The 13641-nt window shown below is 38.2% G+C and overlaps 2 protein-coding genes across 4 annotated transcripts; both read left to right on the forward strand.

The window, feature by feature from the left end:
* Window positions 1-4028: 4028 nt before the first annotated feature.
* LOC126733261 (ras-related protein Rab7-like) lies at window positions 4029-7661 on the forward strand. 3 transcript variants are annotated; one of them, XM_050436489.1, is made up of 7 exons: window positions 4029-4371; window positions 4533-4559; window positions 4996-5095; window positions 5210-5356; window positions 6484-6564; window positions 6644-6795; window positions 7303-7661. In XM_050436489.1, exons 1-7 carry the CDS (start codon window positions 4313-4315, stop codon window positions 7364-7366), a joined length of 630 nt encoding a protein of 209 aa, XP_050292446.1. In that variant the 5' UTR covers window positions 4029-4312; the 3' UTR covers window positions 7367-7661. The 3 variants fall into 3 exon arrangements, with proteins under 3 accessions (XP_050292446.1, XP_050292447.1, XP_050292448.1); XM_050436490.1 differs by lacking the exon at window positions 4533-4559; XM_050436491.1 differs by lacking the exons at window positions 4029-4371; window positions 4533-4559 and adding an exon at window positions 4572-4842.
* A 1635-nt stretch (window positions 7662-9296) lies between these two features.
* Window positions 9297-9968, forward strand: LOC126689984 (uncharacterized protein At4g02000-like). The gene has a single exon (XM_050385134.1). It carries the CDS (start codon window positions 9297-9299, stop codon window positions 9966-9968), a length of 672 nt encoding a protein of 223 aa, XP_050241091.1.
* Window positions 9969-13641: the final 3673 nt, after the last annotated feature.

Here is a 13641-nt window from a genome sequence, read left to right on the forward strand (position 1 = left end):
CCACCCGGCGGAGACGTAGTAATCCTCCCTCTTGTCTTTTACAGACGAGGAATGGTAGCGAGCTCGTCCGTCCATGTCAGACGGACAAGTGCTAAGAAGCCCGTCCGTCCTTAAGGACGGACGGAGGTCAGTAAGCTCGTCTATCCCGTCTACCTTGAGGACGGACGGATGAGTAACCAATGACTTACCTCGTCAATCCTTTGGACGACGCGCATGGACAGAAGATAACTTAGCAAATTTTCGTTACACATCAAGACCCATTTCTGTCAACCCACGAACTTTGATCTAACACCACCAACACCGATCCACTGATCCACAAGCGAACAACACCAGCACCAATCTGTCTTTTTGTTGGTTTGTCCGTGTGGGTGTGTTTGTGTATCTCTGTATGGATGTGTTTGTGTGTAGGTGTGTTTATGTGTATCTGAGGAAAAAGAAGATAAGGAGAGGAGAAGTCTGAGACTGAGTTCGTTGTGCATGGAGAAGAGAGAGAGAGAAAAAAGGTGCCGAAATGTGAAATTAATAAAATAATAGGATACACAACTATAATAACTGTGCATATATGCACGGTTACTGTAGCACATGTGTAAATATACACAGTTTTAGAAAGACTAATGTGGAAGATTTTTGAGGCAAAATGTGTAAAATTTGTTGCTTTTTGTATTTTGCAAAGTTTTACATCCATTGATGTGAATGCTCTAAGTTGACCAATTACCAGGTTCATTAAGTTTATCTTAAAACCCATGTGGTAGTACTGTATAGGCCATATGGAGTTGATATTGGAGCTTGGTGTCGACCATGGAGTATAATTCAATAAAGTCAACACAAATTCTTTTATGGAAAATTTACAAATTGACATATTAACTTTTAAAATACATAATACAAAATTAATCAAGAAATTTATTTATATTATATTATTGATTGTGGTGGGCCTTTTTTGCAATTGCAGGCTGGACTGCCTCTTGCCACGTTATGACTCAATGGTTCTAGGTAGGAGAGTCAAGATTGGCTTGATTGCAACACAGCCTAAGCCAGCTTGTGTACAAGCTAGAGCTCCTTTACTAAGACCTTAGACACATACCCATGGCAGAGGAAACTGTTATAAAAAAGTAATGGCAGACAGGTGTAACATGACAATAATAAGGAGAATATGCTTACTGTTAGCCAGAAAACGGAAAATACTAAATCATGATTTTAATAAAGGAAGAAATAATGCAGCAATATTAAGATGATAACAATGAGGATATGGAGATCACACTAATGCTTGATCAATAAAATAAAAAGGAGAATGGTCAGTTTGCCATGCTTAATTTTTTTACGGAGTTAAGTTCAGGAAGGGAACCATTCTTCAATATGGGCAATCTCACAAGAAAACCTGCCACGAAAATTACCCACTTTGAGAGAATGGGCCTAAATGACTTATCCTCAAATTCCTTAATTCTCACTAGAGAATAGGCTTTTAAAGGGAGAGAAAGGGAATAGCCTATTGGTGCATGCCCACTATCACGCTCTTGCTCACTCTCTCTGTTTTTCTTTCTAAGTTTTCTGTTCTATCTTTCACTCCCTTTTCTTGCTTCCTTTTCTCTCTATTCTCTCTTGTTCCCCTCCCTTGTTGTTGTTCTTACTGTGCACAGTTGAGTTCCCTCTTATACTGCTTGTTGTGACGGGTTTTTACTATTTTCCCCCGTAACAGCTTTTGTCCTGGCATAGGTGTCCTTCCCAGACCACCCACTGGTCTATCAGTTGCCCAGCCATTACCACTTACCTGTGCTGACCATGCCACATCCGATTCCCAAACAAAAGAATCTCATTTTATTTGCTTGCTCACCGTGGCATTCCCATCCGGAAAAGGGTGGGAATTCTCTCTCACTATCCCTCATGGTATGCACCTAGTGAGTCCAACTCATATTTCCCTCTTTTGGATGGTATGACATCCCAGTAGGACATTTCTCCAAAAGAGTTTGTGTGGGAACCCCAGAATAGTCTTTTCCCTTCTCCCCATCGCCAGACCATACCCTCTCTTACCTCTGACCCATGCCCTACCACTCTTGTATTGGCTGGATATAAGTTGGTGGTGTCTGAGCCTTGTGCATGCTCCACTTCCATGTGTGTCCATGGCTTGTCTGTTGTTCATGCGTTTGCCATTACCTAAGGGCTCGTCTGGATATTTTGCTACTCGTTCTTAACCTCTTGTGGCGTGAATGAGTCTCTGAGCTTTCATTCTTTAAGTCTTACTTTTTTTATGGTTGGGTCTTGCTTAATCGTGGGCCTTTCCTTTTCCAATCCATTCCTTACCCTCTTTTACGGGTTGGTTAATACTTCTGCCATGCCATCCTGATGTTCCTGCCATGCTATTATTTAACTTGTGCTTGTTGGGCCTCTTTTGGGCCTACTGTATACTTTCCCTTTGTTCAATTCTAGTAACCTAGCACTATCATTGGGCTTGTACTCATGCTGTTTTGGGCATCCTTGTCCCATTTTATTGCTTTCAGGCTTTCTTGGCTTATTTCATTCTTTTGGGTATCCTCGGCCCGTTTCATTTCCTTGGGCATCCCTGGCCCATTCCAATTCTTCATTCCCATGGGCTTTTGCTAATTCTTTTAGGCTTCCCCGGTCTATATTACCATATCCGTCACTTTCGAGGTTTATGGACTTTTCCACCAACCCCTTAGTTACTTAGTTCCTTCCTTTGGGCTCTTTGGCCCATTCTTGCTAATTCTTTTGGGCTTCCCCGGTCTATATTACCATATCCGTCACTTTCGAGGTTTATGGACTTTTCCACCAACCCCTTAGTTACTTAGTTCCTTCCTTTGGGCTCTTTGGCCCATTCTTGCTAATTCTTTTGGGCTTCCCCGGTCTATATTACCATATCCTTCACTTTCGGGGTTTATGGACTTTTCCACCAACCCCTTAGTTACTTAGTTCCTTCCTTTGGGCTCTTTGGCCCATTCTTGCTTGCTTTCCATTTCTCATAATGTCCATGAGTTTACCACTTCTTTCTCTGGGCTCCTTTGGACCCGCTTGCTTTCTTTGAGACCCTTTTGCTATCTTTTAGGTCTATAATCCATTATTTCTGCCATTCGGGCTTAATAGTTTTCTTCTCAATTTACTAACTCTTCTTCTTTATTTCCTTCTTATATTGTTAGGCTTTTTCTTGCTATTGGGCCTTCCCGCCAAAGTGAGCATCAACATTGATGTAACATAATTTATATTTATTATAATTACCATTATTAAAAAAAAAATTATTCACTAATTCAAATCAATATTCCATTTTGTCGTACTAATCAACTTAATAAATGAAACTCGTCATTAACAAAAGAAAAAAGAATATTACTCATAGAGAATACTCGTCAAGATATGGACGAAAAAGCTTTAGTCAGTCCATGATAGGCAACATAGGGTGCAAAGGACTTCTAAAAATAAAAAACACATTGTCTGAGCTTATTTAACTAAAAATGTACATATTGATAAGTACGATGTCGCAACTCGCAACGTTTACTTATAGACGTATAAATAAATTATGTTGGCCTACAAATTTTTTATTGACTAGAATTTTCTATTATACTAAACAACAAAAAATATGAAAATTACTTTCTACAAAACGTGTTGAGCATTAGGGTTACCACATTAGGCATGTTAATAAAAGCTTAATAGTAAATAGTTATTTTGTGGTTTCCATTGTTAATTATTCATGTTCTCTCTTTTTTCTCTTCTTTCATACTTCTCATGTATTTTAATAATGATATGATTATTAGTCATTTAGTTGATTACAATATTAATATAATAAGTGAAAAAAAAAACAAAAAAGAAATCTTCCAACCAATAGATAAATTGAAAACCAATTAAAATCTGTCCAATCTGTCAAGAAGTGCCAAGCATATTCGGAGCAAAAAATGTGGAAAGCACGACTGCACGAGTGTCCCTTTGCATTATGCAATTAGCTAGTCAACATGTGTTATTACACAAAAGAAAAAAAACCAGCTTCGCTGGCGGGTAACGTTGGTTTTGGTTGGCAAAAAGTTTCACATGTCTCTCTCTACCTGCATGATTGAAACATAGAGAAAAAAGCAAATCCCAGAACAGTGAAGAAGAAGAAGGATCAAGAACCAACTCAAAAAAGTCAAAGTCGAAAAATGACTATCCCTTTTCTTTGATATCATCATTATACCTGTGATCTTAGTTTCTTTTTAAAAAACTTTCCCAACCTTTTGAAGACACATTTGCTTTATATCAAACTTTGAGAGAGAAAATAAGCAGTTCACAACATTATTGTTTTCTCTGTTGTTTAGTCTTGGAAAGAAGTTTCAGTCTAATGGATGTGTCTACGAAAAAAAGAACCTTGCTAAAAGTTATGGTCCTTGGCGATAGTGGGTATGGTTCAAAATTCTTATTTTATTTCTTTTTATTATTTTTTTCCTCATTTTGTTTGGATGATTTGAGTACTTTTTCTTCGTTATATACTTGACATTATATTTAAGTTTCTCATTCTCCTTTTCTCCAAAGTCATGAATTTCTTTGTTGGTTATGTTCAGGGTGGGGAAGACATCTTTGATGAATCAGTATCCTTTACATAATAATAAGTGTTTTGAGAAATAGTTTACTTTTAGTCAGATTCTTCTACTAAATATTCATGCTCTAATGATGCTCTTCAACAACTTCTTTTTCCTTCTTCTTTTGTTCCTTTATGCAAATAAGCTATATATCATATCATCTTTCTCAACCAACTGATGTCTATTGAGACTGGAAGAATTGCATTTATAGCGCAGTGTTTTGACTACGTGATGCTAATGGCAATAATAAGAGAAATCGTGTAAACTTGTATTACCATTTGACACTATACACGTAAGTTTAATTAAATTTACCATTTTCTAAAAAAAATTTAAGCTTATGAGACCATCGGTAATTTATCAACATGCACACATGCCTTACATTTGAGTTTAATGCAATATTCAGAAACCATTGTCAGGCTGTGTGATTCATTAACTACTTTATCAGATATGTTTATATGAAGTTCAATCCACACTATAAAGCTACAATTGGTGCTGACTTTGTCACAAAAGAACTACAAATTGATGACAAACAGGTCACTTTGCAGGTAGATGATTAATGCTTTCAGGAAAATTAGTCTTTTCCTTGACTTCTTTCCACTTAAACCAATGGTTTTTAGCAAGTTTTTCTAGCAAAATTGATTGAAGTAATTTTTTGGCAGATTTGGGACACTGCAGGACAGGAAAGGTTCCAAAGTCTAGGGGCTGCATTCTACAGAGGAGCAGAATGTTGTGTTCTTGTATTTGATGTAAATGCACACAAGTCATTTGAAGCAATGAACACTTGGCGTGAAGAGTTTCTCAAACAGGTGCGATGATGCATATTAAGAATGCATATTATGTTAATTAGTGGGTAATCACTTAAAAAGCTTTCTTCTAATCCTGAATATGCGCATATTTCAACTTAATAATTTCTATCCAATGAAGGCTGTGGTGACAAAAGTAGATATTACAGGGTTTAATATACGTTGAATTTTCTGCTATTTTTTATGGGTAAATTTGGGGTATGTGCAATTAATGTCCTCAATTTTCAAGTGCTCTTTTTTGATTCTTCAAATTTTAATTGTGTAATAATATGGTCCCGCTGTAAATTTTCCATCCAATTTTGCTAATGTTGCTAATGGTTAGCTAACATGGATACCCAAAATTTGGATGGAAAGTTACACTTTTGAAATTTGAAAGACTAAAATTGGGGGAGCAAAATTGCGCATGCCCCAAATTGAGGGACGAAAAATGAAATCTACACTTTTTTTGGGAGGTACCAAGAATCTTGTATCCATAGATTGTACACGTTGGTAGTTCAAGTTAATTATTCTACCATGACTTTAGTATGTGAGAAGAGTGGTGACATTAGATCCTGCCAAATACTCAAGCTGATCATTAGCCACCTGGAAGTTAAATAAATCAAAACTTTGAGTTTAAAAGGGGAAATCTCTTTAAATTTTCCATATTACGGAGCCAAAATTCTATTTAAAAGGGGAAATCTCTTTAAATTTTCCATATTACGGAGCCAAAATTCTATCTCAATGAAAATATTTCATGGCTAATCTCTGCAACTTTGAAAAACATCAAGAACCTCTCAACTTTGAAGTATGCTAGTTTGTGTAAATATGGTAATGGGAAAGTACTATATTCTGTACCCTATCGAAACATGACAATGACTTGTATTTGCAACTTATAGTTCATACGAAATTTCTCTCTTAACTGCCTAGATTATAGTTATAGATGTCATCTTTAACCCCAAAAAAAAAAAAAAATGGATTGCTTCATTGACTTCTGATGCAATTTTCTGCTACATGATGTGTGAAGAATCTAGATAATATGCAACCCAATGATTACAATACATGTTGGAGTTATTCTATGTCTTGAGATCCATCTCTTTTTATTGCTAGCATAGTTGATTGAATGATATGCACTGATCCTCATTTAACTCCAGGCAGATCCGGATGCACCCGATAACTTTCCCTTTATATTACTTGGAAATAAGATTGACATGGACGGTGGAAACAGCCGAGTGGTATGGACATTGATGCATCTCTAACACTAGTTAAATTCTTTTTTTCTTGAGATATAACCTAAGGCAACCAGTGGTGCAGGTTTCAGAAAAGCAAGCGAAGGAATGGTGTGCTTTCAGAGGAAATATACCTTACTTTGAGACCTCAGCAAAAGAGGGCTACAATGTAGATGAAGCATTTCTGTGTGTTGCAAAAACTGCACTGGCTAATGATCAAGGATGTGATCTGGAAAAGTAAGTACTACCCCGGGGGCAATCTTCTATTTTTTAACCCCTGTACTATGTTGAGTAGTGTAAAAATTTCCTCATTAGATATATGTATTCCTTAAGCATAATTGTGTGAACTATACAATCCATTACTTTTTTACTTTTTAGAGCTTACAACTAAGTATCAAAAGGCACCATTTGATAGCCATGTCAATACAGCAACAAGCTTCTAATGAGCTGATTTAAGCTGACCTAGTGATTTACTTTAGATGCATTCTTCATTTTTTTTTTCTTTGGTGTTACATAATAAGATACTTAGCTCTTTGCCTCTTTCATACATACCAAAACTTCAAACCAGCCTTCCTTACATGGCTTTTAATTACACATTCAGTTTATAGGGTTCAGATTTCATTTTTGTAAAACTTCTTTTGTTGCTTTTCTATTTTTCTTTTGTTTCTTTTGGATAATGTACAAAATTCCATTACTTCTTCAAGCTATTTTTCTCATGAGCTGCTTATATTGTATATGTTGCAGTTACTTCCAGGGTATCTCAGAATCTCTATCAGGCATTGAACAGAAGGGATTTTGTGCATGCTAAAGTTGTTTGCCAAGGATTGGATATATCTAATTCAAGCTTCTGGGGTTGTTATTATTCTTTTATTATTTTTGTTACTAATGACTATTTGGGGGAGGAGGTGTTTGATCCTTTTCATGTATTCTAGCATTCGTCGTTTATAATTGTAAGGTGTTCATTTTGTTACTTCAGAAAGAAATCAAGTTCTTGTAACATGAACCCTTCTAAAATCCAGAACTCAGTATACGTACAAATATCCTTGTCTGCAAGGTGTGAATTAATTCATTACAGCTAGCTTGGATGAAATATTGTTAATTTTTCTCTTGTTTTCCTTAATTTTCTTTATTTTTTAGTTCACTTAAAGATAATGTATATGCATTACACTTGGTTGGCATAATTGAAACATAAGACCTGTTAAACTCACCATCATAACTTATTGTTAGATTAGTTAAAAACTTTTTTTTTTTTTTAAACTTTTGAGAGAGTTTCAACCTATAGCATCCGCTCCTGATGAGTAATGATAACTCTTTATCATCAGACCAAGACACCAATTAGTTTTTGATTTAAGCGGGGATTGAATCTTAGATTTCTTATTTAACCATCAGAGATTTTACTAGTTGAGCTAATTAAAACTCACGATTAGTTAAAAACTTCAAATGACCACAGGACTCTTCTTTTTCTTCTTGGGCATGAATTTGTCAACTGAAAAGTACAATGGCTTGAAACAGTGGCTTTGTTTCTATTAATTGGAAGGTTTTGACTGATCTCAAGGCCAAAATGGCAAAATATCCCTTTCAGCCAAACTTTCCAACAAAATGTCCCTATTCTGAAACTATTTAGGGATATGGTCCTGTTTTAAACTTGATTTTCTAAAAATCGAGTTTCAATAAAAAACTTGATTCACCCAAAATCGAGTTATAGGCAAAAAAACTTGCAAAAATTTACACGAAACTTGAGTTCCATGTAAGTTTTTGCAAGTGACTCGATTTTGGGCAAATTAATCGAATTTTTCATTGAAACTCGATTTTTAAAAAATCGAATTTTAAAATAAAGGTATATTTCTAAATAGTTTCAGCATATTGGCTGAAAGGGGTAAAACCCAATTTTGGCCCTGATCTCACTGATCAAATGCACATTAGAAGCAGGCTGAAACAAAGAAGGAAGGATTAGTATATGTACTATCCAATCCTATCTTTCTAGTTATGTTGTGGAGAAATATTTGTTAAAATGTCAATTTTATTAGTCTCAAAATATGTAATCCTGAATCTAGATTCTAGGTCCAATATTATTTTAGATAATAATACAATATACTTTTGCTTTTTTAATAATAAAAAAGTAGTTCTACTTTACTTAGGAGTTAGGATACCTCTTCCGAACAAAAAATTACTAATTCAAATTTTCTCAATCACTCACTTAAAAAGAGTAACAAAAAAAATATATTAATTAGTCAGTTGTTAGGTTCGTGATAGTGAACAGTTAACACGTCAATGTATTATAAAAACACATTCTCTGCCTTGAAAAATCTTTCTATTCTCATAGTAATAGCAGCCTCAAATAAATAAAATGGTAGGGGGACCACTCGAGCTCAACCACCAAAGTCTACGTTGAACGTGATATCTTTCCACCCTTTCTGGAACAAAGTGACAAACAAATCTTGAACTTTCCACGGCCAAGATCTTCTGAGCAAGTTCCTTGCATCTTCCGCCTCAAATTATCACATGCACACGTAACTTTTAATTATATCAATATTGCACTGCTGGGACATTTTTTATAAACTGGGACATTTTTTTTTTCTCCTCTCCTTAGAAGTTTTCCTTCTCACTTAGGGTGAGCCGCCTTTCTTCACCACGTCTTTTTCTCGTGGTTTTTCTCTTTCTTCCTCCCTTCTCTTTCTTCTACACCTCACTGCTCTTTGAAGGTACTAGACCAAAAGGTTGAAATCTCAAACACTAAGATGGACTCCAAAGTTATTGATCATTTGCAACGGATTAATTTAACTTCAGAGGAAGACGAAGTTATCGTAGTAAGGCCAAACAGAAGGGATAAAACCCTAGAAGAGTGCTCTCTCAGCCTTCTCGGAAAATTCTTAGCATCCCGTCCATTAAACCTAAGAGCCGCCAAGAACCTCCTTCAATCAGTATGGAAGATGGGATCGGACCTCAAGATAATCGAGGTTGGCGACAGTTTGCTTCAATTTAAGTTTGCATTGGAGAGCCAGGTATTGTGGGTCATGAATAACAAACCTTGGAGCTTTGATAATTGGATCCTGGTACTGAAGCGATGGGAACGGGGCATGACAGCACGTTCAGTCACTTTCACCGACTTGCCTATTTGGGTACAGATTTGGGGTCTGCCTTTTGATCTCATCAATGCAGAGGCAGGCTTGAAGATTGGAAACAGTCTGGGTCAAGTTGTTGAAGTTGATTGTAAGGCACTTACCACGGACCAAGCATGCTTTCTCCGAGTCCATGTGGTGACTCCCTTGGACAAACCAATTCATAGAGGTGGCCTGATAGTCAATCCTAAAGGAGATAAGACCTGGATTGCGTTTCGATATGAGCGGTTGTGTGGTTTGTGTTTCAAGTGTGGTAAAATCGGTCATGAGGCCAAGGAATGCAATGTCTAGGTTAGCGAGAGGGAAGAATTACCCTATAAGGATTGGCTGAAAGCTGGGTTCTGACAGAGAGCTCCGAGAAGTGGTGGTTTGATAGAAACTCGGATGAGGAATGACCCAACGGACACACCTTTTGCTCCGACTGGGGAGACCGGTGAGGATAGGGTCCCACCAAATAGCCACGAAGTCACTAGGGTTCCGGTGGACACTAACCAAGACTTAGTGTTGACCAAGGATAATGTTTCTTTTGGTAAGAATGATATCTCGGCGGATTTTTTGGCCATCACGCGATTTTCACAAGAAAATAGGACTAAGCGAGATTCATAGGATCCCATTCCTAATATATTGAAAGTTGACATTACACCAAAGGAAACTAGCTCTATACTGGGGCTCGCAGACATGGGAGGAGTTATTAGTAAGATGACAGCTACGCATTGTGGCCTATTTAGTGTGCCTATTTCTTACATGCAACCAACTATAGGCCCCATAGGATTGGATGGGATGATGCATGACAAAGGAACAGTGCAACCACGTACACAAAAGGTATCCCATGCAAAAGACATTAAGAAGGGTACGTCAAAAAAGTTTCTAAGGCCCATGACAAATTTCATGCACACTAATGACTTGAACCATGATAAGGTTGGCGTAAAAAGGGGAAGGCTAGAAACTGAATCTAGCACAGAGGTTGTAAGCACCAAGGAACCCAGAAAACGTCCTTAGTCTGAGGGACATGATTCGGAAAAAATTGCATCAACAGTGAAGGCTAGTGGTCAGCCTTGCTGAGCACAATGATCATGATAAGCTAGAACTGCCGGGAGCTTGGGAATCAACGTGCAGTTAATGGCCTTACCTTTTTGGTAAAGGAGAAAGTGTCTAATATTTTGTTTCTCATTGAGACAAAGCAATATGTTGAGGAGATGAAACACATTCAGAATGACCTTCACTACCCCTCCATGTTTCGAGTGAGGGCCGAAGTGGTGGACTAGCAATGCTCTGGACAGCTGAAACGAACTTACATATTCAAACCTACTCCCCTAACCATATTGATGCTCTTATTTTTTATAACAGTAACTCACCCTCAAGGTTGACTAGCTTCTATAGGCGACCCGAAGAGCATAGGTGGCACGAGACATGGCAGCTTTTACACCACCTTTCTTCTAGATTCTCAGTCCCATGGTTATGTGTGGGGGATTACAATGAAATCTTGGTGTCTAAAGAAAAACAGGGTCGTATTCCAAAGCCCCTGCATCTTATGCTGGACTTTTAGGAAGCTTTATTTGACTATTCTTTGATTGATTTGGCTTTCAGGAAAACATATACACATGGAGTAATGGGCGGGAGAGTGACAACTTTGTTCAAGCACACTTAGATCGGGCTTGTGCCACGTTGGAATGGAGAGAACAGTTCCCACGTGCTAAAGTCACGCATCTACACTCTTTTTACTCTGATCATGTCCCAATTATAGTTAGCACTCACAACCCAAGTACGTCTACAAGAAGGAAGAAAATCCCACATAGGTTTGAGGAAAAATGGGTGACCTACCCAACATGTGAAGACACCATCTGTGAGGCATGGGTGGGGTCAGTATGTGAGGGGAGCCCAATGTTTCAACTTTTTGAAAAGATTAAGCAGTGCAGACAAGCTTTGGTGTGGTGGACTCGTACTACTTTTGGGAATGCTAAGGTGAGACTCCAAGAAAAGCACAAGCTTCTAGAAGAACTGGCCAACCAGAATAAGGCAGAGAACAATGAGGGCATCCGGGGTGTACGGGCTAATATAAACTCATTACTATACCCTGAGGAGGTGGCGTGGAGACAATGGTTACGATCCATTTGGCTTCCTGTAGGTGATAAGAACACCAAATTCTTTCATCAACGGGCCAGCCAACGGAAACGAAAAATCACATTGATGGGACCTTTAATGCCAATGATGAGTGGTGTACCACGGATGACGGAATTGCAGATGCAGCGGAGCAGTACTTTAAAGCCTTATTTACTTCGAGTCAACCAACTAACATGGAGGCTATTTTAGACCCAGTAAACAGACTAGTAACCCCAGACATGAACCACCAACTCTTACAACCCTACACACTGGAGGAAATAAAGCGAGCTTTGTTCCAAATGCACCCATCCAAGGTCGTCGAGCCCTGATAGTATGTCTCCATTCTTTTTTCAAAAATATTGGCATATTGTAGGGAATGATGTGGTTAGAGCTGTTCTTTCTGTTTTGAACTTTGGCCACCTCCTACACAAGATGAACTATACCCACATTATTCTTATCCCCAAGAAGAAGGAGCCACAGTACATCTTAGATTATTGCCCCATCAGCTTAGGCAATGTGGTATCATGGTTATTTTCTAAAGTTTTGGCTAATCGTATTAAATTAATATTGCCTAATATTATTTCTGATGCTCAAAGTGCCTTTGTTCCAAATCGCTTAATCACTGATAATACCACTGTAGCATTTGAGTTGTTACACAAGATGAGAAATAAGAGGAAAGGGAAGAGAGGTCAAATGGCGGTGAAGTTGGACTTTAGCAAAGCCTATGATCGGGTTGAGTGGCTATTTTTACGGAATATGATGACTAAACTCGACTTTGATGATACCTGGATATGGCTGGCTATGGAAACGGTTTGCACCGCTTCTTACTCAATCCTCATCAATGGTGAGCCTCATTGTCTGGTCAAACCCACTCGTGGAATCAAGCAAGGCGATCCCCTCTCGCCATATTTGTTCCTCCTGTGTGCTGAAGGCTTGTTCGCAATGCTTCGAAGGGATGAAGCGAATCAGTCTCTTAAAGGAGTTGTATCTTGTCAACACAGAGTGAACATTTCTCATTTGCTCTTTGCCGATGACAGCCTACTGTTCTGTCAAGCCACGATTCAAGAGTGCCAAGTGTTGCTCAACATATTATCACAATATGAATCGGCCTCTAGACAAGCCATTAACCGTCAGAAAACGTTGCTTTTCTTCAGTCGAAACACCAGACAAGACACAAGGGACTCAATCAAAAATTTGCTTCGAGCTAAAATCATAATGGATTGTAAGAAGTATTTAGGTTTGCTGATGGTTGGAGGTCGAACTAAGACAACCACCTTCAAGGAAATCCAAGAACGTGTTACTAAGAGAGTATTAGGGTGGAAGGAGAAATTCATCTCCAATGCCGGTCGTGAAATACTTATAAAGTCGATTGCGTAGTCTATACCGACTTACTCCATGAGCTTATTCAGGCTTCCAAAAGCAATGTGTGATGCCATCAACTTGACCTTGGCTAGATATTGGTGGGGATAGAAATACGATAAGAAAAAGTTCCATTGGATGAGTTGGCAGAAGTTGTGTACGAACAAGAATAGAGGAGGTATGGGGTTTCGAGACATCAACGCTTTTAACCTCGCAATGTTGGCTAAGCAAGCATGGCAACTGATTCATGGCACTGATTCTCTCTTTTATCAAGTGTACGAAGCCCGGTGTTTCCCCAGTAGCACGTTCTTAGAAGCCCCATTGGGCCATAATCCTTCATTCATATGGCGGAATCTTTTGTCTGCTAGGGACGTGATCATTGCTAGTTTGAAATGGAAAATAGGCGACGGTAAGCATATTGGTGTCACTATGCACAAGTGGTTGTCTCATAACCCTATCTTCAACGGTGAACCCAATCCTGAGTTGAAGGTTAGTGACTTGATAG

Source organism: Quercus robur, chromosome 6 (assembly GCF_932294415.1).
Source record: "Quercus robur chromosome 6, dhQueRobu3.1, whole genome shotgun sequence".
Taxonomy (NCBI): Eukaryota; Viridiplantae; Streptophyta; class Magnoliopsida; order Fagales; family Fagaceae; genus Quercus; species Quercus robur.